Source organism: Pseudorasbora parva, chromosome 8 (genome assembly GCF_024679245.1).
Source record: "Pseudorasbora parva isolate DD20220531a chromosome 8, ASM2467924v1, whole genome shotgun sequence".
Lineage (NCBI taxonomy): Eukaryota > Metazoa > Chordata > Actinopteri > Cypriniformes > Gobionidae > Pseudorasbora > Pseudorasbora parva.
In genome coordinates this window covers 46389970-46416612 of record NC_090179.1, presented here as the reverse complement: position 1 = coordinate 46416612, position 26643 = coordinate 46389970, and the positions used below count along the sequence as shown (strand labels likewise).

Below are 26643 nucleotides of genomic sequence, written 5' to 3'. Positions count from 1 at the left end.
GCACACAGAAAACTTTTGGGTCATGTATGAATACTGCAAAAATCTTATATGATTTTTACATGTAAACAGTATGCAATGGTATATGGTATTAGTAGAAAATATCTGATATTCATATACAAATCATATAAAGTTCTCTCTCATTTGTTTATATGCTTTTTATACAGATTTCATATTTTTTAATAGGGAAATGGTGTGTTAGCTCTTCAAGTTTATATAATATACATATAAACTACATATAATAATCATACATGATTTCAGTCAATATTACAACATCTCTGCATATACTAACCATATATGATATCAGTCAATATTACAACATCTCTGCATATACTAACCATATATGATATCAGTCAATATTACACATCTCTGCATATACTAACCATACATGATATCAGTCAATATTACAACATCTCTGCATATACTAACCATACATGATTTCAGTCAATATTACAACATCTCTGCATATACTAACCATATATGATTTCAATCAATGACATACACAAATTGGTGATGGAAACACTTTTATTTCAACACAAAATGAAATAATCAAATTATACTCCACATGAGTAATTTACAATTCCAACTTGATAGCAAACTGAACTTTGCTCAGGAAAAAAACAAAACCCAAAAAACAACAACAAAATCCATTGAACACAGTGTCATGGCCATCAATCAAAGATAATGAACAGATTAGTTCACCCCAAAATGAAAATTGACTGATAATTTACTCACCCCCATCTCATCCAAGATGTTCATGTCTTTATTTCTTCGGTGGAAAAGAAATTAAGTTTCTTGAAGAAAACATTCCAGGATTGTTCATCATATAATGCTTTTCAGTTGCAAACAAAATGTTGAAGGTCCAAATCAACGCCGTTTCAAAGGGCTTCATAGCCTCTGCGTGATCCCAGAGGAGGAATAGGCTCTTATCTAGTCAAACGATCAGTCATTTAAAAAAATGAATATACTTTTCAACCTTAATTGTTCAACTTGCTCAGCTCTGCGAGGTGCCAAGGATGACCTAATCACGTGTCAATGGTCACATAGACGTAGGCAGAAGTCCCGCCCGCAAAAACACTCAATTTTCAACTTCAAAATCATCCAGTATCGTTGTTTTACCTTTTTTTTTACTTGCTAGAGGGTGTTTGTATTAGTTTTCACATGAGCGCTTTGTAAACACAGAGGCGGAACTGCATTGAGTTGGACCTTCAGTATTTTGGTTGCAACTGAAAACCATTATATGATGAAAAATCCTGGAATATTTTCTTCAAAAAACTGAATTTCTTTTCGACTGAAGAAAGACATGAACATCTTGGATGACATGGGGGTGAGTAAATTATCAGGACATTTTAAAAAATCATTTACAAAAGGCCTTCTGAAGAGAAGCTATGCATTTTTTATTAGAAAAATATCCAAATTTTTGACTTTAGACTAAAATATCTATCCTCCGGCAGTCAACCGTGCGGGTCTACTTACGCCAAAAGAGTGACCTCTGACCTGAAGCATGAGGTATTGATGAATGCGGTTATGCAGAGAATAGAGGAAAACAAAACACTGGTCACGAATTTGAATTTAAAGAGGATTCGATAAAAGAGAAGCGCTTGATTTTGTTGCCCAGAGAGACGTTGAAGCTTATGCTACTCCTACATCGCATCACTCAGGTCACTCTCTGGTCGCAAGTCGTCTGCCATGAGCTGGTTATTTTAGTCAATAAGGTTATAAATATGGATATCTATATCAGTATCTATATCAATTACTATATTAACTTATTTCACATAGTAATTATAGTACACATATTAAAGCTTTATTTGTTTTGTTATGAAAATAAATGAACGTCTTATGGGTTTGGAACGACATGAGGGTCATTTTAACAACATACATTTTTGGGTGAACTAAACGTTAAAAATTAACAAAGTTAATAAATACTGTAATAATGTATTGCTCATTGTTAGTTCATGTTAGTTAATACATTACAATAAAGTCTCATTTGTTAAAGGGGGGGTGAAACACTCAGTTTCAGTCAATCTCATGTCAATCTTGAGTACCTATAGAGTAGTATTGCATCCTTCATATCTCCGAAAAGTCTTTAGTTTTATCATATTTATAAAAGAAATATGGGCTGTACCGAGTCTTTCCGGAAAAAACCGAGCGCCTGGAGGCGTATCGTATGGGCGGAGCTAAAGAATGGCGAATGTGCACAAAGCGGTGATGTCCTCAAGCGTGGAGAAACCCATCGCTATCTCAGCTAATACAGATAATGATCCACAATCAAATCTGAGGCTGAAATAAATTGAACAGGAGAAACGGCAACATCAGGATGTCCGTCTCTGTGGTATGTACTGTATTTAGGGGCCTTTGTGTGCAGTTTATGAGGACATGATTCGGTTTATGGACTATTGTATGTGACTAGACCTTAGAGGTAGCAAGCAAAACGGTTTTCCACGTCAGAGTCAGAATAGTGTAACGTTATACAGAGAACAACAATGGAGTAACCGTTAGCGCATTTGAATGACGAAGCACGCGATCGTATCGTTTACTGATGTTTACTCATGCGACGGTAGCCAATAGCAGAGACATTTGAAGTTGATTTACTCACCGGCTGCTTCCAAAGCAGGACCGCTCTGTCAAAAACACACTTCTTTGGTATGATTTGGTGAAGTCCTGTGACAGCAGTGACCGTGGAAATCCACTTTGCGACGCGACTGAAGCGATGCCTTGAAGCTTCCCGTCATTTCTGCGTTCAAATCGGTTCAAATGCAGCGCTGCCTTCCCGGAATGCTGTGCTGAAGCGTTGAAGTCGCTCGACGTCACCTATAGGAATAAAGTGGAGCGCGGCGCGTCATAAGTGTTCACGGACGACTGGATCTGCACCTGAGAGACTGTTTACAGCGTGCATTTCCTCTCTCTCCCTCTAGTCACGCGCGCGCGCACCCTACCGGGAGAAGAGCAGAAGAGCCCGTACAGCCCATACAAGGACCTTCCGATCTATTTAACGTCAAGTAGACCCATACTCGAAAAAAACTCGCCGAAACTTGTGAGAAACCGGAAGGAGTATTTTTAACACAGAAATACTCCATCAAACGTCCAACATTAGTTTTTGAAATTTTGTCTATGTTTAGGATGGGAATCCAAGTCTTTAAAGGTGTAAAAAGCTCAGTATGCATGAAACAGCATTTCACGCCCCCTTTAACATTAGTTCAAATCTTACAACTCACATTACATAAACTTCTTCAACACTTCCCCTTCAGAACTGAACCAGTCCTCATGGGATGAAACAGTCTGCGGCTGAACCTGTTCTTCTTGCGTGGTCTTCAAATGCTTTCATAAAGATCTTTCTGTGGAAGAAAAAGAAAATCTTCTTGACCACCCCATTTACATAGAGGAATATTAGAAACATGTTTCAATATAATGTTTTTTTTCAGTATAACAATATATTCTTATACAGTTACTTACTTTCTATTACAAAATTGTAATATTGTACATCATTTAGATTCATATATGTTGCAGTTACATGAATGCAAATTATAGAAGTTTATATTTTAGCTATATTTTAACTACATTAGAACAATTTGCAAACTCAAGTTCACTAAAACATTAACTCTTTTAAAGTGAATTGGCACAAAATAGACTATTAATGATGACAAAAGGAACATACCGGTAAACAAATCACATTACATTTATTCTAACTTTTGCTTTTTGTCAGTGTCACACAGCTTTCACTGTGTCACACACACAATCGTTGTATAACGTTATCTATGCAAACCATGAGCTTTAGGGTTTAACTTAGTTACCAAATTACATAGTTAAACAACTAGAATAGTTGTTTTTTTACATCTGATCATTTAGCAGACGCTTTTATTCAAAGGGACTAACAAATGAGGAGACCAATCATATAGTTTAATAACTTTAATACAAATATAAGCATTTTTCACTTGTTTTTGCACATTAAATACTTGTAATTTAATTTTTGCACGTGCGCAGCATAATTAGGCTTAACGTTACCTGTACGTTGCCTAACACTAAGGCTGTGGCACCGACATGATAACAGAAACGAACAATTTACAAATCTTTTAGCAAATCTTGCCATTAAATAAGTTAACATTTGCATTGAGAACGACATGACAAACACAAATCTTACCTGGAGCTCGACACTTCGCGGTCCCGCTGGGAGGCAATCATATCACGGAGACAACATGAACCCGCAATTGATTTCCGCCTGGCCGCGGCACGTTGACGCATACGCAGTTTGCGATGACAGAACTAAGGCTATTTTTGAGTGTTTAATTATTATTTTTTAAATATTGCGGATATTGCTGTTAACAAATAGTTTGTATGGGTAGAACATTACGAAACAAATATATGGGAATATACTGCAATTATATGCAAAATAGCCTATATTAAAGGAAATATAAAGGAATAAAGGAAACTAAAGCCTTTTTAATATAGCTACTGCAATGTATGCATTGACTATATTTATAAAATATGGTTATATTTTAACACATACAATATTTAGTAATTAAGATATAAATAGTATTACATGTAATATCCATTAAGTTGTATCCTTTATTGTGTAGCCTTACTGTATATTGAATTTCCCATATTAATGTGAATGCATGTACACACATACTGTATAAACACTTTTACAGAATGAGTCACAACAAATTTCTACTTCCCATCATGCTTTACTTCTAATTTAAAGGAGGTTAAATGTTAAAATTAATTGTTATTTCATGTGTTTTTGCTCAATTTAATAGAGGGAGATAGGTTGAAATAGTGGATATAGTGAGGTTGACTTTTGGCCAAAAACCAATAAAACTGTTACTTTTATTAAAAATAATGTCGGTGCACTTTTCAGCAGTTAAAGCTCTTTGCTAAATATTTAGGAACATGCCAGTGTGCTTGACTTGTGTTATTGTTAACTGTATGTGTGTGTGTGTATATATATATATATATATATATATATATATATATATATATTTGAAATTGAAAGCAGTAATTCCTCATGTACTATTAAATATTGTAATATATTTATCCTGTATATTTTTAATATGCAGTTAAATAATTTAATATATTTATCATTCACATATATAAGGAAATATTTTCTTTGCGTTAGGCTTACCCATTTTTATTCGTTTTACTTGCTAATTAATTTACTAAAGTAAAATCTCACTGATTTGCAGGGGTTGTATTTAACACAATCCAGCATTTCTTTTTTTTTTTTTTTTTTACAGTGTAGGACATATATGATTGAAAATACATGAATATTGTACAATTTGTATATGTGGTTTTTGCAGCATATATGATCGTTATAGTTTTCTGTTGGAACATATGACAATCTATTTATTTGTGGTGATTTTAACATTCATGTTTGCTGTCAGTCTAACCCAAAGGCAAGGGAGTATCTAAGCCTTCTTGACTCTTTTAATGTAATACAATCAGTAACTGGCCCCACGCATCACCTAGGACACACTCTGGACCTCATCATCTCCCATGGTCTCTCTGTGTCCCTCAGTAAGATATGTCATACCTCCCCCATATGGAAAAGTCTCGCTAAAAACATGTGTGATTCTTATAAGTTGGCATGAGCTAAGCTAGTAACTCAGAAAATTCTTGAATAAAAGCCTTGTTAACTTGTGGTGATGATAGACAACTGCACATAGAACATCTCAATCAGAAATAGTTGCAGCTCAAAACTGCTGAAATTATTTGATGGGACTATCCATCAAATATATGGACAGTTATATGTGTGCTTGAATACAGAAACCAGCCCACCACCGTGGCCAGATGCTCGCGGGGTGCTGATGAAGAAATAGCCGGGGAGGAGGAGCTCAGTGAAAGTGCTGTTGTCACCTGCTTTCAGCCAGGTCTCAGTCAGCAGAAGAAAATCCAGATCGTTTGTGGAGATGAAGTCGTTCCGAATAAAAGTCTTATTTGGGAGCGATTGGGTGTTTAGGAGAGCCATTCATACTGCTGTGCAGCTCTGAGATTGCAGGGCTGTGTGGTTGAGCGGGCGAAGTTGCCCCAGCACGCAGCCCCATCTCTGAAGCCTGACAGGCCGGCAACGCGGAAGCGAACAGCCGGCATCAGGGATAACCGGCATTGAGCCACTGATGTAATCCAGAGAGCGTCAGTAATGAAATATGCCGTGATTCGATGGTAATCTGTTCCGTGAACAGCGAGGATCATGTTCACAGGAGAAAGCCAGGTAAGCTTTGAAGTTAAAGGTCCCGTTTTTCATGTGTTTTTGGAAGCTTTGATTATGTTTACAGTGTGCAATATAACATGAGTTCATGTTTCGCGTGTAAAAAAACGTATGTGTATTTTTCACACAATTTACTTATCTGTACACCGCTTTTTTTTCTGTCATAAAAATGGCCTGATGATTTCCTTGTTCTATGAAGTCCCTCCTTCAGAAATACGTAACAAGTTCTGATTGGGCCAGCGCTTTCTGTGTTGTGATTGGACAGCAGCTTAGCGCACTTTGCCTGGAAAGGTCCCGCCTCTTACCATAACGGGGAGATGCAAGCGCTCAATGTGCGCTCTTCTCCACGTGGGAGAGCAACAAGACCACACCCCCTATTTTGCGTGTTCTTGTGGGTGGAGGCTTAGTCAACAAATGGTTCTAGTGACGTCATTCCTGCAAGGAAGTGCAGGGGTGTAGTCTAAAGCGGCCTGATTTGTGATGGGAAAAGGGAGTAGAGAGAGTGTGGCAAAAGGCAGATTCGAACCTCTGATCGAGTTGCGTCAAAACTTGATGACGTGCCCTACCCCTACACTATAGCCACGGTTACAGATTTGACCCAATTCTCTGCCTTTATCCCAGTCAAATGTTACTATCGATATAGCCTCTGATTTCTTACAGTCCAACTCGTCTGACGCCAGTCTGATACATTCTTCCTCTTCTTCATCTTCGTTCAGTTGTAGATTAGGATATTATTCAGTCGTATTATGCCGCTTTCATCGTCGCTCAGATCATCTCTACAGCCGGCCAGAACGCTGCATTAATAATTAGCCACGCGTCCCTTGGAGGGCGGGGCAATAACAAAAGCCAGTATGGAAATACACACAGACAAAACAAGGCGATTTCAACCTCAAAATATACGCTTTTAAATATACCATTAATTCCATCTCAAACACTGAGAGGCTTCTTCATGATTTCAACTAACAGATTCTGCAAAAAAGCGAAAATCACATAATTTGAAAAAAAAACCCCACTTCTTTATCATTTTGCTCGAAAGTAGAGCTGCCGACTTGTGTCCCTGGTTCCTGTGACAGGTCACATATAGATTCTATCTGATGCTTACTTTAGAAAAAAAAGTCACTTTACAAAATCAAAAGGTCATGAAAGGTCACTTTCACACAACTGCCAGCTGATACAGAACCAGCTGAAATGATCATTACACTCCATTAAAAATTTTCCTTTTATTTCTATTGCATAAAACAGCCATTTGAACTTAAAATGTGAATCATCCCTCATATCAGAGAGCAGCTTCACTCCTGAGTCTCCTAGATTATTCTCAGACAGATCCAGATCTCTCAGGTGTGAGGGGATTTATTTTAGAGCTGAAGCCAGAGCAGCACAACTCATTGTTGTCATTGTTCTCTACAGGTTGAGTGATTGTGGTGTCACAGATGAAGGCTGTGACACCACAATCACTCAACCTGTAGAGAACAATGACACACATTAAGTCTATCTCCAAAGCTAAACATGAGCACTTAAACTAAATAAATAACAATGCTGTCAATATGAAATAAATATAAATACTCAGTTCATGTTGTTAAAATCCATCAGTTAGGATTAGAAGAGAGAATATACAATTTGTAAAGTATAAATATAACTATTTCTGGGGAAAGACCCTTAAAACATGGAAACCCGAAGTGTGTGTGTGTGTGTGTGTGTGTGTGTGTGTGTGTGTGTGTGTGTGTGTGTGTGTGTGTGTGTGTGTGTGAGAGAGAGAGAGAGAGAGAGAGAGAGAGATTCAGAGCATGTGAGCAGAACGTAGCGGTAATATTTCCTCCTGAGCGGTGAGCACCTTTCTGAAGATTGCTCCCAACTCGTTCAGTCTGCTCAGTGCAGCTTGCTGAACCCGTTCAACCCAGAATTGCCTTTGGTGGTTTGCTAGTTTGAAAATCTGTGAAATAGCTAAGCAATAGTGGAGCAATAGGTTATAAGTAGTAGGCTATAAGAGTTCAAATATTGTTTTAATTAAGTTGCAAGCCTTATACATAACTTCACAGTAAAAATCAAAGTTAAGAATGAGCAGGGAGAAGAAATTTAAAGTGTGTGGAGAGATTGTGAGAGTTAGCAAAGATTCATATCGGAATCTAAAGCGGCACATTGCCAGAAAGCACAAAGATGTGCTACACAAATAGGGCAGTGCAGAAAAAGGTGAGCTATACCATTCGATAATAAATAAATAGATAAATAGGTAAGGTACGGTAGGTTGTGTTGTACAGAAACCTGCTCCCATGACATGCAGACAAAAATATCATGGCAATTGGACACAAATTAAAATTTAATTCCCATGAATTAAGAATTTGTTCTCTCATTTCTAAATCGTAGGCACAAATTAAATTTGTTCCCACAACTTCTTAAAGTCCTCATTTTCCAAATAGGCTCATTTTCTGTTTGGAGTTAAACTGTTGAGTTTTATTGTTTTTGAACCCATTCAGCCGATCTCTGTATCTGGCGGTAGCAATTTTATCATAGCTTAGGATCATTGAATCATATTAATGATGAATCATGCCTGATTTAGAAATGAGAGAACAAATTCTTAATCGACGAACGCTATTAGACCATCAGCATAAAAGCTAAAAAAACACAACAAAGACTTTCAATATTTTTCCTATTTAAAACTTGACTCTTCTATAGTTACATTGGCCCTCATTTATCAATCTTGCGTAGAAACGGGTGTATATGTTGGCGTACGATTATGCTTACACTCCTCTCACCGCCTGAAATGTCAGGTAAAGCGCACAGGCTCGCAACTGGAGGAATACATATGTCTACAAATCAAATGCTTGGTATCACACAAATTAAACATTGAAGTCCATGTTGTACAAAAATAAACACTGAAGTTTATAATTACTATGTTGTTGTTGTTGTTTTTTACAGTGGGTCATAATATAGCATATCTTGTCAGTGCGTTTTGTGGTGTTAGCAATTGTTTTTCTCAAATCTCAAACGTGCGTACACCCCCTCCTGAGCAGGCGTAGGATTTCAGTGTGCCGTACACCAACGTCCATATTGATAAATCTCAAAGTCACCGTGGGTTTGGGTGTACGCAAGGTGTATGCTGGAAATTTGGTGTACACACTTTTGATAAATGAGGGCCATTGTGTACTAAGACCAACGAAAAATTAAAAGTTGCTGCTTTTTAGACCGTTATTGCTAGGAACTATTTTCTCATTTCTGCGTAGGAACTTTGCAGCCGTCATGAGTGCAGCAGTGCAATAATATTACAGAGAGCTTGAAAATAGGCCAACTTCCATCAATATAACCAGTGTGACAATCTCCTTGCACAGAGTGCGTCTTGTAACCATGGAGATGTTTGTGAGAGATGATTCAGAAGATATTTACTTTGGTGCAGATCGTGAACCGTATCTATTTAAACCGGTATAGCAGTTACACTGAAGACGAGCTTTTAAAATGTGAAAGAAAAAGTGTGACTGAGCAGACTCGGGCAGAAGGGACAAGGAGAGCAGATTCAAACTGGTGAGCCAAAGAAGAGTCAAAACTCAAGGAAAAATGGTCCGACATGGATTTGGTCTTCAGGCCTTTTGATTTTGACTAAAATAATATGTGAATGAAATATGCTAAGATGGTGCTGCTTCTTATAAAGACAAAGAGAGTGCGTGCGCTTCGCTCTTTCTCTCTATCACTCAGTGCGTGCCTGCCTCTTTCTCTATCTCTGTCCTGTTACGTGAAAGAAAGTCTAAGGCCTTGTCAGGCCGTTTAACAAACCAATATAATCTGCTGCCTGTCACATGTCAAACTAAGACTAATGTGGGCGAAAAAATTAATACTGTTAAGTTAGCACTTTTAAACATCTGTTCACTTAAGAACAAATCATTTCTAGTCAGCGACTTAATAACCACAAACAACCTAGATTTTTTGCTTCTAAATGAAACGTGGTTAGAAGAAAACTGTAGTGCAACAGTCCTCAATGAAGCAGCCCCTCCTAACTTTACTTTTATGAGTGTTTGCAGAGCAGTTAGGAGAGGTGGGGGTGTTGCTGCTCTTTTTAAAGATGTCTTTCAATGTAAGGAAGTGTCATTTGGTGAATATTTGTCTCTAGAATATCTGGGTATTGTGTTAAAAGGTGCTCCACGCATCCTGCTTATCATTGTTTACAGGCCTCCAAAGTACTCTCCAGCCTTTATTGAGGAATTTACAGAACTGTTATCAATAATTTCCTCAGAGTTCGACTGTTTTGCTATTGCTGGGGATTTTAACATTCACATAGATAATATTGAATCCAGTACAACAAAAGAGCTCATGACTGTTCTTAACACTTTTGATTTGACACAGCATGTAAATGGACCCACACACAATCGTGGACACACTCTAGATTTACTTATCAGTAAGGGTCTAAACATTTCATCAATTGTTAATAAGGATGTGGCACTGTCTGATCATTTCTGTATTTTCTTTGATATATCAATCTCTCCTGCCATTGAAGCTAGATCTGTCTCTGTCAAAAAGAGATGCTTAAATGAGAACACTAATGTGCTGTTTATGAAGGCTTTATCTCTAAAACCAAGCATATCTGCAGACTCTGTTGATTTTCTCCTTGACTCCTTTAACTCAAAAGTTAAGAGTGTAATTGATGATATTGCTCCTCTGAAAGTCAGGAAAAAGAGTGGCAAACAAAAGGCACCACGGAGAAACTCAACAGCAGTTCAAATAATGAAAAGACAATGCAGAAAATCTGAACGCATGTGGCGGAAGACAAAACTTGTAGTCCATTATAACATCTATAAAGACACCCTTCATGCTTTCAATGTTGAACTAGGCAAAGATAGACTGACCTTCTTCTCAAATATTATAAACAAACACATAAACAACACGCGCACTCTTTTTGCTACTGTAGACAGACTAACAAACCCCCCGAGTCACATTCCAAGAGAAATGCTCTCAGACAGCAAATGCAGCGAGTTTGCTTCCTTCTTCTCAGTGAAAATCAAAAATATCAGAAAGGGAATCAGCACATCCTTGAGTTGCTCTGGGGTCAGACAGATCAGACCAAAACCTCAGAAAATTACTGTCTGATTTCGAAACAATTGATGGTAAAATTTTAGAAGACACAGTACAGCATCTTAAAACATCAACCTGCGCCCTTGACGCACTCCCCACTTCTTTTTTCAAAAGTGTGTTTAACTGTTTGGAAGCAGATCTCCTAGAAGTGGTGAACTCCTCACTTCTCTATGGGACTTTTCCAAACGCCCTTAAAACTGCAATAGTTAAGCCTCTCCTGAAAAAGAGAAATCTGGATAACTCCATATTGAGCAACTACAGACCAATCTCAAATCTCCCCTTCATAGGCAAAATCATTGAAAAATTTGTTTTCAATCAACTAAACAAATTCTTAAACTCAAACGGATTCTTTGACAATTTTCAATCTGGTTTCCGTCCGCATCACAGCACAGAGACAGCGCTCATAAAGATTATAAATTATATCCGCTTAAATACTGATACAGGCAAAACATCAATTCTGGTTCTACTCGACCTCAGTGCTGCATTCGACACTGTTGACCACAGCATACTTCTAGACAGGCTGGAAAACTGGGTCGGGCTTTCGGGGATGGTCCTCAAATGGTTCAGATCATACTTAGAAGGGAGAGGTTATTATGTGAGTATAGGTGACCATAAGTCTGAGTGGACGTCCATGACATGCGGAGTCCCACAAGGGTCAATTCTTGCACCACTCCTGTTTAACCTGTATATGCTGCCACTGAGCCAAATAATGAAAAATAACAATATTGCTTACCACAGCTATGCTGATGACACCCAGCTCTACTTAGCACTATCACCTAATGACTACAGCCCCATTGACTCCCTGTGCAAATGCATTGATGAAGTTAACGACTGGATGTGCCAAAACTATCTTCAGTTAAACAAAGACAAAACTGAAATCACTACATTTGGAAACAAAGATGAAATTCTCAAGGTGAATGCATATCTTAAGGCTAAAGGTCTGATAACAAAAACTCAAGTGAGCAATCTTGGAGTGATTTTGGAGTCAGACCTGAGTTTCAGTAGTCATGTCAAAGCAATTACTAAATCAGCATACTATCATCTGAAAAATATTGCAAGAATTAGATGCTTTGTTTCCAGGCAAGACTTAGAGAAACTCGTTCATGCTTTCATCACCAGTAGGGTGGACTATTGTAACGGCCTTCTCACTGGCCTTCCCAAAAAGACCATTAGACAGCTGCAGCTCATACAGAACGCTGCTGCCAGGATTGTGAGCAGAACCAGAAAATATGACCATATCACACCAGTCCTCAGGTCTTTACACTGGCTTCCAGTTACATTTAGGATCGATTTTAAAGTACTATTACTTGTTTATAAATCACTCAATGAGCTAGGACCTCAATACATCGCAGATATGCTGATTAAATACAAACCCAACAGATCACTCAGATCAGCAGGATCAAGTCAGTTAGAAATAACAAGAGTTCACTCAAAGCAAGGAGAGTCTGCTTTTAGCTATAATGCCAGCCGCAGCTGAACCAGCTTCCTGAACAGATCAGATGTGCTCCAACAGTAGCCACATTCAAATCCAGACTCAAAACACATCTGTTCAGCTGTGCATTTACTGAATGAGCACTAAGCACTGTATGTCCGACTGATTGCACCTTATCTATGCATCATTTTTAAAATTCTTTTTATAACTGTTTTAGTTTACCTGTTCTTTTCTTTGGTTATCATCATTTTATTATTTTTAATTCTCTTTTACATTGTATTTTTTAATGCATTTTTTCTCCCTATTTTAATTCCTTTCTATGTAAAGCACTTTGAATTGCCATTGTGTATGAAATGTGCTATATAAATAAACATGCCTTGCCTTGCCTTCGGTTAGCATGCGCCCTGTCATCTACATCACTCATAAATCACAATAACTGATCTTTGTAAGTTTGTAAATAAGGCTTTGACAGTACAAAAAATTTTTTGGCAGCCCCCAAATAATTTTCAATGCAGGAGATATGCTCCGAAGCCTCGGCACAGAATATAACATCACTAACGTAGTATTTTGTAGCATAGAAACTGTGTAGATAAACAATACTGGCAATTCCACATTTTTTTTTAAATCAAACTATACACTAGCTCACCAGAACTCTACAACAAAACTACTAACGTTATATACTGTATAAACTAAATGGCAAACCCCCACACTTAGTGATTGCATTCACAGGAAACGTTAGCTAAAGACAACAGCAGTGCTTTTCAATCTGGTCATTAAGGCTAACAAAAACATTTAATAAATAATGTTATACTTCCAGCCCTGGACGATGATACACCGTCTGGACATATCCTTTAGATGCCATGTGTCCATGTTTTCCACATAGTCAGCTGGTCCCAAATGCTTTGAGCAAACACGCAGTTTCTTGTTTGAATCTACTGGTGTTTTGATATCTATGGTTCAGAGCAGTCAACCACTGATTCTTTCGTTACTTGATTTCCGTTGCTATTCTGTGAAACATGATGGTAGTACACACCTTCGACTCACTATCACAGCTCTTTACAACACACAGAACCATGGCTAGTCACACAGTAAATCCACTACATAATTTGCCGGCTGCAACTCTGCATTACCTGCAACAACACAAACTTAGTGCCAGTTGTATTGGAAGTTACCTATCTGAGGACTACTTTCAGGCACTGTGTAATATAATCGCACCGCTGAACCCATTGTACGACCGCAAAGTTACATGACTGCTACGCAGGAATCAGAAAAGAGTTCCTATCTATATTGGTATAAAAATCGATTTTTTTTCCCCCCATTGGTCTTAGTACATGATGTAACTACAGAATAGTCAAGTTTTAAATAAAAAAAAATATTATCTTTGAAAAAATAAAGTATTTGGACATTTTTGAGAGCAATGCTAATGGACTAATATGATTCAATGAGTTATGCTAAGCAATGCTAAAAGTGCTACAGCCAGATAAAGAGATCGGCTGAATGGATTCAAAAATGGTAAAACTCTTCTGTTTAACTCCAAGAGACTTGGAAAAGGGCCTATTTTCAAAAAAGTGGAGTGTTCCTTTAATTCGTTGTCCCTGGTTGAGTAAATCATGGCCACGTTGAAATATTTTTTTCTTTCATTTTATTAAAACTAGGCTACGGATTATACAATGTGGCCACGGTCTAATTAAAATGAAGCAAATTACTAAAATATGCTGATGAGTGGGAAGTAATTGTTAATTTGTTATGCAATCATCATATCAGTGTAACTAAAAATAACTTATAGCCAACACATAATATGAATTGGACAAAATTGTAGCTAATATTTTTACACTAATATTTTGGACGATACACATGCAACAGCGAATTGAGTGCTCGGAAACCAACGTCAACTAGACCCGTTAAATGTGTGCAAAGCATAAAGGAACGTAAAAAGTGAAGTATATCCGTAACTTAGCAGTTGTTTCCAGTTTGAGCTTGAGCTTTAGAAATGCTTGGTAAAATGTAACGATAGCTTGTGTGGACACTAGCACGCTACTTGATCAACAAATGAGCTTTAATACTGAAAAGCTATTTGATTGAGAATATAGTGACGCTACCACCACGTTACTGCAAAATGTAGTTAGGTTAGTAGCGTCACTGCTTGTAGCAACGCTACTACCCAACACTGCACACACACATATACACACACACACACTCATACACGCTGACATTTTCTCACTCATACATACATACATACATACACACTTTCTCAGCCACACACACACACACATTATCTCACTCATATACACACACATACATTCCCCCCAGGGAGTCGGCAATGAACTCAAAGAGTCCGTCAGGGTTTTGTCGAGGAGAAGGCGAAACTTGACGTTCAAACGAACACCCCAGAAGGCGTACCAAAAGCCTTTAAAAAGAGGTGTGCTGCCGGTTGGGCTCAGGTGGTTGCTAGGATGTTGCTATGTGGTTGCTAGGACAGTTTCTATGTGCTTGGTAACATACTCAGGGTGGTTGCGAGGGTACTCAGGTGGTTGCTATGTTGTTGCTAGTGTACTCAGTGTGGTTTCCAGGATGTTATGTTTGGTCGGGTACTCAGGTGGTTGCTAGGGTGGTTGCTATGTGGTTTCTACAGTGCTTGGAGGGTTACTGAGGTCTTGCTTCATGGTTGCTGAGGTACTCAGGTGATTGCTATGCAGTTTGCTAGGATACTTGGGGTGGTTGCTAAGGTATTCTGGATGGTTGCTAGGGTACTCTGGGTGGTTGCTATGCAGTTGTCTAAGGTACTGGGGTGGTTGCTAGGGTGTTGCTATGTGGTTGCTAGGGTACTCAGGTGTTTGCTAGGGTGTTGCTGTGTTTGCCAGGGTACTCAGGTGGTTTCTATGCGGTTGCTAGGCTACTCAGGTGGATGTTAGGGTGGCTATGTGGTTGCTAAGTACTCGACTGAACAAAATATATAACACTGGCCTGTGTTGTGATATTTTACTGCTAGAATGTTACAAATTGCACCTTTAATTGCACCCAAGCTTTTGTCAGAATTTATAACATGATAATGATTCTCGTCTCATTTTTCTCTCATCTGATTTTTGTGATTAATCTACACTCAAACTTTAAGCACATCAGAAATGCAGGATGACGGACGTTTCAGATTCACGCATTTCATTTAATAGTAAAATCCCATCAGATTGAAATTAATAATAATTAATTCAGAAGAGATTCACAGTTGGAATTGCCCCATTTTATAGCAATAGTCTTTGTGCACAGTCGGTCTTGTGCTCTCACAGGTTCAGGAAACTGTCCTCTGTAAAATACACTTCACACACACACATTTGGACAGTGTTGTAAATAAATCTGGTCAACTGACTCCTGATTGCGTCCACTTTCAGAAGGCCAAATAATATATACACACACACACACACACACACACACACACACACTCCACAACTGACAACTGAAGTCACACCTTCTTTCTTTGCGTGGGCGACATTATGCTAATATTTCCACCGAGTGACGTAGCTCTGTGAGGGAGAATCCGATCGAGGTGTTTAATCTGATCTGGATCTGCCTTCTCTTTTATTCCTGCTACAGACGGTGTGATTTCACCAATCCTGTAAGATCATTACAGATCACGCTGAACGACACAGATCTGATGAACTTGGGTACGGTGTGTGTGTAGACTGTACGATGATGACCCATTTTGAATCTCAGGCTACGACACACGTTATTATAGAAGAATAAACGTCATCAGCATGAGCTAGTGCTGAACAGATAGAGCGAGATGAACCGCACTTTGGTCATTGTGGTTTTTATAGGCGACACTAAAGAGAAAGGAAAACATGAAAACGCATCACATGACCCCTTTAATACATTAATACAAATGTAATACAACTATTATTATAAACATGATTATACACTCAAGCTTCCACTGTTTGTAAATTAATCTTTCATTAGTCTTTGTCTCCCTCTGCTGGTCTCACACACACACACATTCAGGCTCTATATTCTCTCTGTAACAAAAAACACACCTTTTGAGTTTATACTGTGTGTTTATGGAAATAAACTGGTTAATCTGTGAATGAGAAAGTGAATTGCTGCTGTGATTTGCTGCTTTGTTTCACTGCCGCCTCATCAGGTCTGTCAGAGGATCGTTGAAATCTAAATGAAGTCTTAATTTATAACAGTGAAGTCACTGTATCTTCAGTCTCTGTTGATTCTGTTGACTGTGAGTCTCTGTAGTGGATCCTTATTCACCATCTGATCATCAGCAGAACATCAGACTGTCCTCTGATTGTCAATCCTAAAATAAAACACACACACAGTCACATAAGCAGTATGAGACATTACGTCTGTCACATCTTTTCATAAGAAAACTGAGCACTAACTAGATAAGCTTTATTAATTAATTCTCAAACATGGTAATGTAGCTTCTATCTGATGCTCAAAGTCACTTTACAACATCAAAAGGTCATGAAAGGTCACTTTCACGCAACGGACAGCTGATACAGAACCAGCAGAAATGATCATTACACTCCACTACACACTTCCTTTTATTTCTAGAGAGTAAAACAGACATTTGAACTTTAAATGAAAATAGGATAATGGAAACTGTTAAAAACTATTGTTACTTTAGTGTCTCCAGTTTATAATGAGGATCATCCCTCAGATCAGAGAGCAGCTTCACTCCTGAATCTCCTAGATTATTCCAATCCAGATCAAGATCTCTCAGGTGTGAGGGGTTTGATCTCAGAGCTGAAGCCAGAGCAGCACAACCTTCATCTGTGACACCACAGCTCCTCAACCTGTAGAGAAAAATGACACAAAATATTTTTTTTAATATATAACAATGCTGTCAATATGAAATATATAAATACTCATTAGTTCACGTTGTTAAAATACATCAGTTAGGATTAGAGGAGAGAATATACAGTTTGTACAGTATAAAAACATTTCTGTGGAAAGTCCAATAAAACATGGAAACCCAATGTGTGTGAGAGAGAGTGTGTATGTGTGACCTTGTGTGTGTGTGTGTGTGTGTGTGTGTGTGTGTGTGAGAGAGAGAGAGAGAGAGAGAGAGAGAGAGAGAGTGTGTGTGTGTGTGTGTCGGTGTGTGTTTTGTTTGTGTGTGTCTGTGCGTGTGTGTGTGTGTTTGTCTTTGTGAGTGTGTCTGTTTGTTTATGAGTGTGTCTGTTTGTTTATGACTGTGCCTGTGTGTGACTGTGTGTCTGTGTGTGTGACTGTGTGCGTGTGTGTGTGTGGCCTGGTAAACCCTATGTTATGGAGAAAAAATGTCCCCACAAAGATTGCAATATCCGAAATCCTTGTCCTTGTGAGGACAATTTTTGGTCCCCATGAAGAAAACCTCTTATAAATCATACTAAGTGATGATTTTTTTAAAATGTAAAAATGCAAAATGTGTCCTGTGATGGGTAGGTTTAGGGGTAGAGGCATTGTAGGGAGATAAAATATACAGTTTATACAGTATAAAACCATTACGCCTATGGAAAGTCCCCATAAAACATGGAAACACAATGTTTGCCACGGATTGCCGCTGCATTCCTGCTTCGTTCTTCCGCTTGAGATCTTCTGCCTGCACCTGCCATTGTCCGTGTGGCTCGTCTGCTGCTCTACTGGGATCTGCCTGACCTGTTCTTACACAGTCTGAAGTCTGAGTCTTGTTTATTTTCGACGCGTTGTCGCTGCTTTTATCTAATAAACAAGTAATCTATCGCTATTGGATCCTCCTGTCTCTCCTTTGCAGTCCTGACAATAAATATATGCCCTGCGGGTTTAATATTTCTCAGTGTTTCAGGACGGCTTCGTTCACAGTAAATGTGAGTGGAGTGCCTCAAACTCAAGCTCTGCATATGCTGTGAGTTTTTTGCATATGCTCTCTTATAACGTTCATCTGTGAACACAATGTGTGCCATTTCATCAGATTTGTGTGGTAAATCATTTTATAAACCTACACCAACACAGGAGAATACGTCAATATCTTGGCACCCTCTGCAGGCATTTGTTTTAATACATAATATGATTGTTTATACAATGTATATTATGTATTTTAACAGATTACTTGCTTTTGATACTTTTAGAACCAAATATTATTGCCACATTGTTATTATATTTGTATTTTAATTCATTTTAAAGCCCATTGTTTGCTTAGGTCTATTTTTAATAGAGATCGACCAATATTATTTGCATGTTTATGAGCCCGATAACCGATATATAGAACTGATATTTATATATTGTTATTTCTGTTTTTCACAATTATAGTAAGCACATATAGACGAGCACAGTCAACACAGAGAGCGAGAGAGAGAGAGAGAGAGAGAGAGAGAGAGAGAGAGAAATAAATTCACCATTTTTATTTCCAACATACACTCATTCATGGCTGTTTTTTTTAACCCATGTGGCCTCACTTTATATAAGGTGTCCTTAAGTACTATGTACTTACATAAAAAAATAAGTACAATATACTTACTGTTTTCAAATTGTATTGCAAAACATCTTTGCTGATATTGAGGTGGGACACGGCTAGACTTAGGGACAGGTGTGGTGGTGTGGGTCAGTTTAAGGGTAAAGTTAAGGGGAGTGCAGTGAGACTTGCACACAAATGACCTCAAGATGGTGCTATTTATCTGTGAAAACGATATTACAAAACTGATCCCCAATAATGGGAAAATGCTTAAATAGAGCAAAATATTGGGAAACAGATTTATCGGTCGATCTAAAACTTTTATTAAAATCTGATTACTCGATTAATCATTGTTGGGGAAAAATTATATCACAGAAGAAGATTAATAATTTAAGTTTAAGTTCACACAAGAGCCAACATCTGTTTCTGCCATGCAAAAACCCCTCTAAGCACCTCACTGCTTTGTGGTGACCTGCAGTGTGTTCTACGTGCAAATAGTTTGTTTATTTGTTAGTAAGTCTACGTTTTTTTATAAACAATTTATTTCTCTCGCTGGTAATATGGAGTTTCATGGATGGATTGTTGGACTTATTATATGGATTTTAAGTATTAATTTAATTAATGCACTAAATGCCAAAAAAGCCGCAGGCGGAGTTGTTTTGTATAGCCGGGAATTTGTACTCCAGCGCAACAAACACACTGAGTCAGCATCCTACCACAGTATACCAAGCTATTTGAAATCTTCACAAGGTGAGGCCATTAGAACCCCTTAAACGGGGACCAGGCAGAAGAGGTGGGATTCGACAGAGATTAAAAAACTTGGGAAATAAATCTCCCTTGCCTACGGTTTATTGATTAATGCCCAATCCATGTGGGGGAAAACAGAGGAATTGACAGCAAATCTTCACTATATGCATGAATACAGAAACGCCTGTGTTTTGGCAATTACAGAAACTTGGCTGAATGAGAGCATCGTGTCAAGTGAGATTGAACCCACTTTACATTGTCAAAACAATTGACCGAATGCTCGATTACCAAAATAATCGTTAGTGACAGCTCTATAATAGTTTGACAATAGTTTGATTCCCCTAATCCATTTTGTTACTTTAAGAATAAATTAAATAATAAAGTTCACAGTGTTATGCACAAGTGTGAATTTGCAATCAGGTCACTGGTCTTGCGCCGTTCACTCACGGTTCTCAGCTGCCCTGCTCATCACACACAGAGACTCAGTTTCATGTAAGAGTCACGTATAATCTTACCACAGCTTCTCCAGTTTACAGTGAAGGTTCTCCAGTACAGCAGAGAGCAGCTTCACTCCTGAGTCTCCTAGATTATTATCATACAGATCCAGATGTCTCAGGTGTGAGGGGTTTGATCTCAGAGCTGAAGCCAGAGCAGCACAACCTTCATCTGTGATACCACATTTCATTAACCTGTAAAGAACAATGACACACATTAAGTCAATCTCCAAAGCTAAACATGACCACTTAAACAAAATAAACAACAATGCTGTCAATATGAAATATATATACTCATAAGTTCATGTTGTGTACCACAACACAGGTAGGGCAAATACACCAATGATGAGATTGAGAACAATGGGGAGGGGTCTGACAGAGACATGAACACATGCCCAAAATAACAATATACCCATGTGCTACACAAGACAAGACAGGCATGTGACAGCTTCCCTGTCATTGACAAATATTTACTGTATTTCTGTTTTCACTGTTTTATGCTAACTGTTTGTTACTGTATACTGTAGAGGCGCTATTACGCATCTCCTGAACGAAAATCCCCTAATCAAAACACAGGGAAAAAAGAAACAGAAACAAGCTATCTCATATAAGAAGATGCATATGAAAAATAATGCGATCATCAGCAATAAACAGCATATAAAACAGGGGTCTCAAACTCGCGGCCCACAGGCTTAATATCAAAGTTTAGTGTAAATGCGGGCCGCGCATTGTTCTTAAAAACAGCTTTTTGCTGATTCGTTGAGTGTGCCGCCCTTGCTACGCTGCCTTGCTTCGTGTGTGTGTATGTGTGAGATCTACTTTGCCCTCTCTCAGGCAGTATAATTAGTTGACACCGCGTTCGTACACAGTTTTCCTTCACGCACACAGACACACGCGCGCGCACACACACACACACACACACACACACACACACACGAGTGCGTCAATCTATCGCTGTTGCGGAGAGAGACTGTGTGTGTGTGACTAAATAAAAAATAAAAAACAAATGCACACAATTCAACATGTCCATGAATCTTAATATACACTCTTAGAAGAAAAGGTTCTATCGGTGCTACGTAGTTGGAATCCCTAAAAGTTTCACTTCAAAAAATGGTTTTCTTACTTAGTATTTTTGTCTTGTTTCTAGTCCAAAAATCTAAACGTTCTTAAAACAAGAAGTATATACTAGACAAGCAAAAGTAATTGTCTTATTTTGCCAAAAAATAACTCAAAATTAAGAGAGTTTTTGCTAAGATAAGAAATGCATTTTTTTCATTGGTAAGAAATGCATTTTTTTGCAGTGTTCTATATAGAACCCTTTTTAAGTGCCAAAAGGGTTCTTTCTTGTCATTTTAGAACCCTTTTAGCATAAAAGGGTCTTTGGAGTATATCTATATATAACCTTTTAAAGGTTCCAAATACGTAGCACCGATAGAACCTTTTCTTCTAAGAGTGTACAATCATTGATGAACATCTTTAAAAAAAACTAGGACTGGAGCTCAAAACCTTTGAGACAGTTTACTAAAATTCTACCAGACCACTGGGAAATTCAAATATCAATAGTGGATCTGTAAGGAATAATTGACGACAGGCCGTTGATTATTAGAAAAATAATGCACACCCGAGGTGGTGATGCAGTCACGACGCGAAGGGGAGTAGCCGTTACACACCTCAGGTGTGCATTATTTTTGTACTTAAATCGCTATTGTGAGTAGGACTATTTCTTCCGCCTCTCATCCAACAGCTCTTTTGATAGTTCCGAAATGTCATTTTAAAGTTGTTAAGGTAATCTTGAGGCGTTGATAGCATTCTACTGCAGTTATTAATGAAGTTATTAGAAAGAGAGAGAGAGCTTGTGTGATTTAGCCCTGTGCGTATCTAAACAGCGCTGTTATTACCTCGCTAGTGAAAAAATGTCACATGTAGCCTTTGCTTTATGTTGTTGTTGTTGTTTTTTTATCCTGTAATTTTCGTTATTACAGTTACCTATGCGAAGTGATATGGAACTGTAATGTGGTCAAGAGAGCTGCCTGGAACTACGTTCGCTGTGTTTTTCCCAGAAAATAATTGCACATCTCAGAATGTTCATTGGCCAATCAGATTCAAGCATTCAACGGGCCCCGTAGTATAAACATAGTAGAATTACATATTTAATCACTCATGCAAAGAATCTCATGACTAATAATGTATTTGACGCAAATCAATGCAAATATTGTTTGCAAATATTCCCAAAAAGATTATTTCCAAGCATTTTGTTTCCTGTTCTGTTTGACCTGGTTACGGCCTTATTTTGAATTAATCTATTATTTTAAATACAATTAAAATCATTCATTATTTCATTCTTACATAATGATTTAATTTCTATAGGCTTTATAAAATAAAATAAAAAATAGAGTAGGCAAGAAAACATTATGTTAATAAAGAACCCTTGTTCAGAAGGAAAGTTCAAATTCAGAAGGACAGTTCATATTGAGAAGAACCATTCATGTTGAAGAACTGTTAATAATAAAGAATAATAAACTTTTAATAATAATTGAGAAGACTGGATCAGTTGTGCTCTTTTTTTTTGTGTGTGGAATACTTCATGCGGCCCAGCCTGACCCAGAGTCTACCTCCACTGGCTCCCAGGTAAATTGAGTTTGAGACCCCTGATATAAAGAAAACGTCTGTTATTGAATGAAATGTCGCCCCAGGACAAGCTATAGGACTGAATCTTTGATGTGTTGAAGGACTCGATCCAACAGTTACTACATCTGTTTTATCATTGTTCTTAGTCTGATCTGGATGTAATGTTAGTCTTTAAAACTCGATTTTTCTTCTGAACCCACATTCAAGAGTTGATTAAAAAAGAATGCACGAAACTTGAATTGATATGTTTCCATGTTATGATAATTCTGTGAGCCATGAAAACTTGTGAAAATGACAAAAACACTGGCGGTGACTGCATTTGAGAGAGGTTGAACTGAACCACACAGGTATTTATTGAACAGTAGTGTCAGGACTTGGGTTTGATCCTTCTATTTTTTTCCTCCTTTGTACTTTTGTGTTTTTGTCTTTTTCATATCTGTTTGTGCAGAGCAGTTGGTGTTACACAATCTGCGCATCCGCTCGTTTGCGCTCAGCAGTTTTTCCTTATGGCTGGATTTCCCTGCTATATCTATCCTTTCTTTCCTTTTGTTCTCTCCCATTGTGTTCTATGGTGCTTGCCGTTCACTTGCCCATTTTTTTCTTGTCTAATAATTTGTTCCATTTATAAAGCACCTTTCTAGGCACTCAAAGTGCTGTACATATAGAAGAGGGAATTTTTTTAACCACCACCAGTGTACAGCATCCACCTGGATGATGCGACATCAGCCATATTGCACCAGAACGCTCACCACACACCAGCTGATTGATGGAGAGGAGACAGAGTGATGAAGCCAATCAGGATAGGGGGATGATTAGGAGGCTATGATGGACAGAGGCCAATGGGCAAATTTGGCCAGGATGCCAGGGTTACACCCCTACTCTTTATCGAAGGACAATTCGAAGGGAGTTTTAATGACCACAGAGAGTCGGGACCTCGGTTTAACGTCTAATCCGAAGGACGGTGCTCTTTGACATTATAGTGTCCCCATCACTTTACTAGGGTGTTAGGACCCACACAGACCACAGGGTGAGCGCCCCCTGCTGGCCTCACTAACACCTCTACCAGCAGCAACCTAGTTTTCCCAATAGGTCTCCCATCCAGGTACTGACCAGGCTCAGCCCTGCTTAGCATCAGTGGGAAACCAGTCTTGGGCTAAAGGGTGATATGGCTGCTGGTCTAGTTTTGTTTTTTTAGTTGATTTTGTTTTCTGTTTATCTCACATTTTTTCTCGGGCCCAGTTGTGTTGCAGTCCCCTGTTCCTCTCCAGAATTCCCTGGTCTTAGACTGCTCTCTTTACTGCTGACCATTTGGACTGTTACTGACACTGGAGTTGTTCTGGGTTACCGTTTTCCTTTCCGGACTGCTTTCTGCTGTGAACACCTGCCTGTTTCTGATCCTGAGTTGGGAGGTCTTTTGATTTTGTTTGCTCCTCGTCTGACTATCCTGCTTGTCTGACACTGATTCTCGCCTCATGATTTGAATTTGATTAACCTGGATTCTGATGAACAATTCTCTTCAGATTACTCAATTAAATGTCAAAATAATTGCCTGAATACTCAATTACCAAAATAATTGTGAGTGACAGCTCTAAATGTAACAATAGTTTAATTACCCTATTCCATTTAGTTACTTTAAGATTAAATTAAATTATATAATTCACATTGTGAATTGTGTTCAAATGAGTGTCACAGGTGACGTTCATTTGCAATCCCGACACCGGCCTCGCACGGCTCTTGCCCGCCCTGCTCGTCACAAACCAGAGACTCAGTTTCATGTGAGGGTCACGTATGATCTTACCTCAGTGTCTCCAGTTTACAGAGAGGATTCTCCAGTACAGCAGAGAGCAGCTTCACTCCTGAATCTCCTAGATTATTCTCAGACAGACTCAGTGTTTTTAGGTGTGAGGGGTTTGATCTCAGAGCTGAAGCCAGAGCAGCACATCCTTCATCTGTGACACCACACTTCCTTAACCTGTAGAGAAGAATGACACATTAAGTCTATTTCCAAAGCTAAACATGACCACTTAAATAACAATGCTGTCAATATGAAATATATATAAATACTCATTAGTTCACATTGTTAAAATACATCAGTTAGAATTAGAGGAGAAAATATCAATTTTTACAGTATAAAAACACAATTTCTTTGTAAAATCCCATAAAACATGGAAACCCAATGTGTGTAAGGGAGTGTGTGTGTGTGTGTATGAGAGAGAGTGTAAGACTGTGTGTGTTGGTGTATTAGGGTCTACAATAACTGCATTACCGCATTGTGTGTGTATGTGTGTGTGAGAGAGTGTGTGACTGTGAGAGAGAGTGTGGGAGCTTTGACTGTGTGTGTGAGTGTGTGTTAGTGTAACCCTTAGCACGTTACTGCAGGGGTAGTTAAATCACTTTTGGACCAGTCACAGAAGACTTAAGCCCTGTTTCCACCACAGGAACTTTACTCAGGAACCAGGAACTTTGGGTGGTACTCGGTGTGTTTAGACCGCAGAAAACCAGGGTCTAAATGAAGTTCCGGGTAAATATTTCCCCCTCCAAACGGCCCTGCTCGCGATGTAGTACTTTTTCAAAGTTCAGGAACTTTCGAGGGACGGGACTTGGGCATTGAACATGCGGATTGGTTTAGCTCACGCAGCATTTTATTTCAACCGGCTTTTTTAAAAGTCTTTTGCGAGGTTCGGTCTACGTTCAGTAAATATCAGTCTTGCTCTCTGTCTGATGGCGCATATTCGTCTCAGCCATCTCACGTGCAATGTCCGTAAGAGCTGATAATAATATACATTGTCATTTTAAATCTATCTTTACAAGCTTTCTGAATATGCTGCATGCTGCTGAATCTGCATATTAGTGCTCTTTTCTGTCGTTGTTAATTACCTCTTAGTAAACCTATACATAACCAGCAAAAGCAGCACAGCTTGAATCTCTTCCATATTCGTTATAAATTTTTTTACAGTCTATATTTTTCACCATGTAAACGACCTGACCGATTACTTTTAAGTGTGCGTCCTTACATGACGTGACAGCGTGCGCCGGGCTCATGTTGAAAAGAGAGGAAAGTTTTTTTTTCTGAGGGGTACACTTTTTATTTCGTAAGTTATGAAGATAATGTTGGGCGTATATTGCCCCAGGCAGTTTTTACTTTAACTGTGCCTGACAGAAGAATTTTTTTTTCTGAGATGATTATTAAACTTTACAACAAATAAATAGCTTATATAATACTTTATTAGTCCTGGTGGCCGTTAAGAGTTGCTATGGCTATAGTTAACACATTCCAGCTGCTGGAGAAAACAGCGCTGTCATTTTTGATGCGGCAGACAAACTGCATGTGACAAAATGATTGTGATTGAAAGTCATCACATGTAAACACCAGATCGGTTTAGACAACGTCTCATGTAAACAGACAATTAAATCTTTCAATCGGTACACACAAAAATGATTACTGTCCGTCACTGACTTGGAGGAGCAGTCGAACCCAGTCTTACATCACCGGACTAATTTGCCTAATCTTCATGGAACTTTATTGCGGTGGAAACGCAGACAGTTGCAGGTCTGGGGGGGAGAAAAGTTCCTGTAAAAAAGTTCCTGGTACAAATTGTTCCGGGTAATTTTGGTGGAAACGGGGCTTAAGTGCGACTCTCTGGAGGAAAAAAAAACTGATGCACCATAAGAGCAA

The 26643-nt window shown here is 38.5% G+C and overlaps 1 protein-coding gene across 1 annotated transcript in view; it reads right to left on the bottom strand.

Annotated features, from left to right (window-relative positions):
* Positions 1-16522: 16522 nt before the first annotated feature.
* LOC137084907 (NACHT, LRR and PYD domains-containing protein 3-like) overlaps positions 16523-26643 on the bottom strand; it is a 61109-nt gene continuing 50988 nt past the window's right edge. Inside the window, exons 9-12 of the mRNA XM_067451463.1 lie at positions 24766-24939; positions 20361-20534; positions 17309-17482; positions 16523-16980 (exon numbers count right to left, since the gene is read on the bottom strand). Of these exons, the coding sequence (XP_067307564.1) occupies positions 16956-16980; positions 17309-17482; positions 20361-20534; positions 24766-24939 (547 nt within the window). The 3' untranslated portion in view covers positions 16523-16955. The remainder of the gene's footprint in view (positions 16981-17308; positions 17483-20360; positions 20535-24765; positions 24940-26643) is intronic.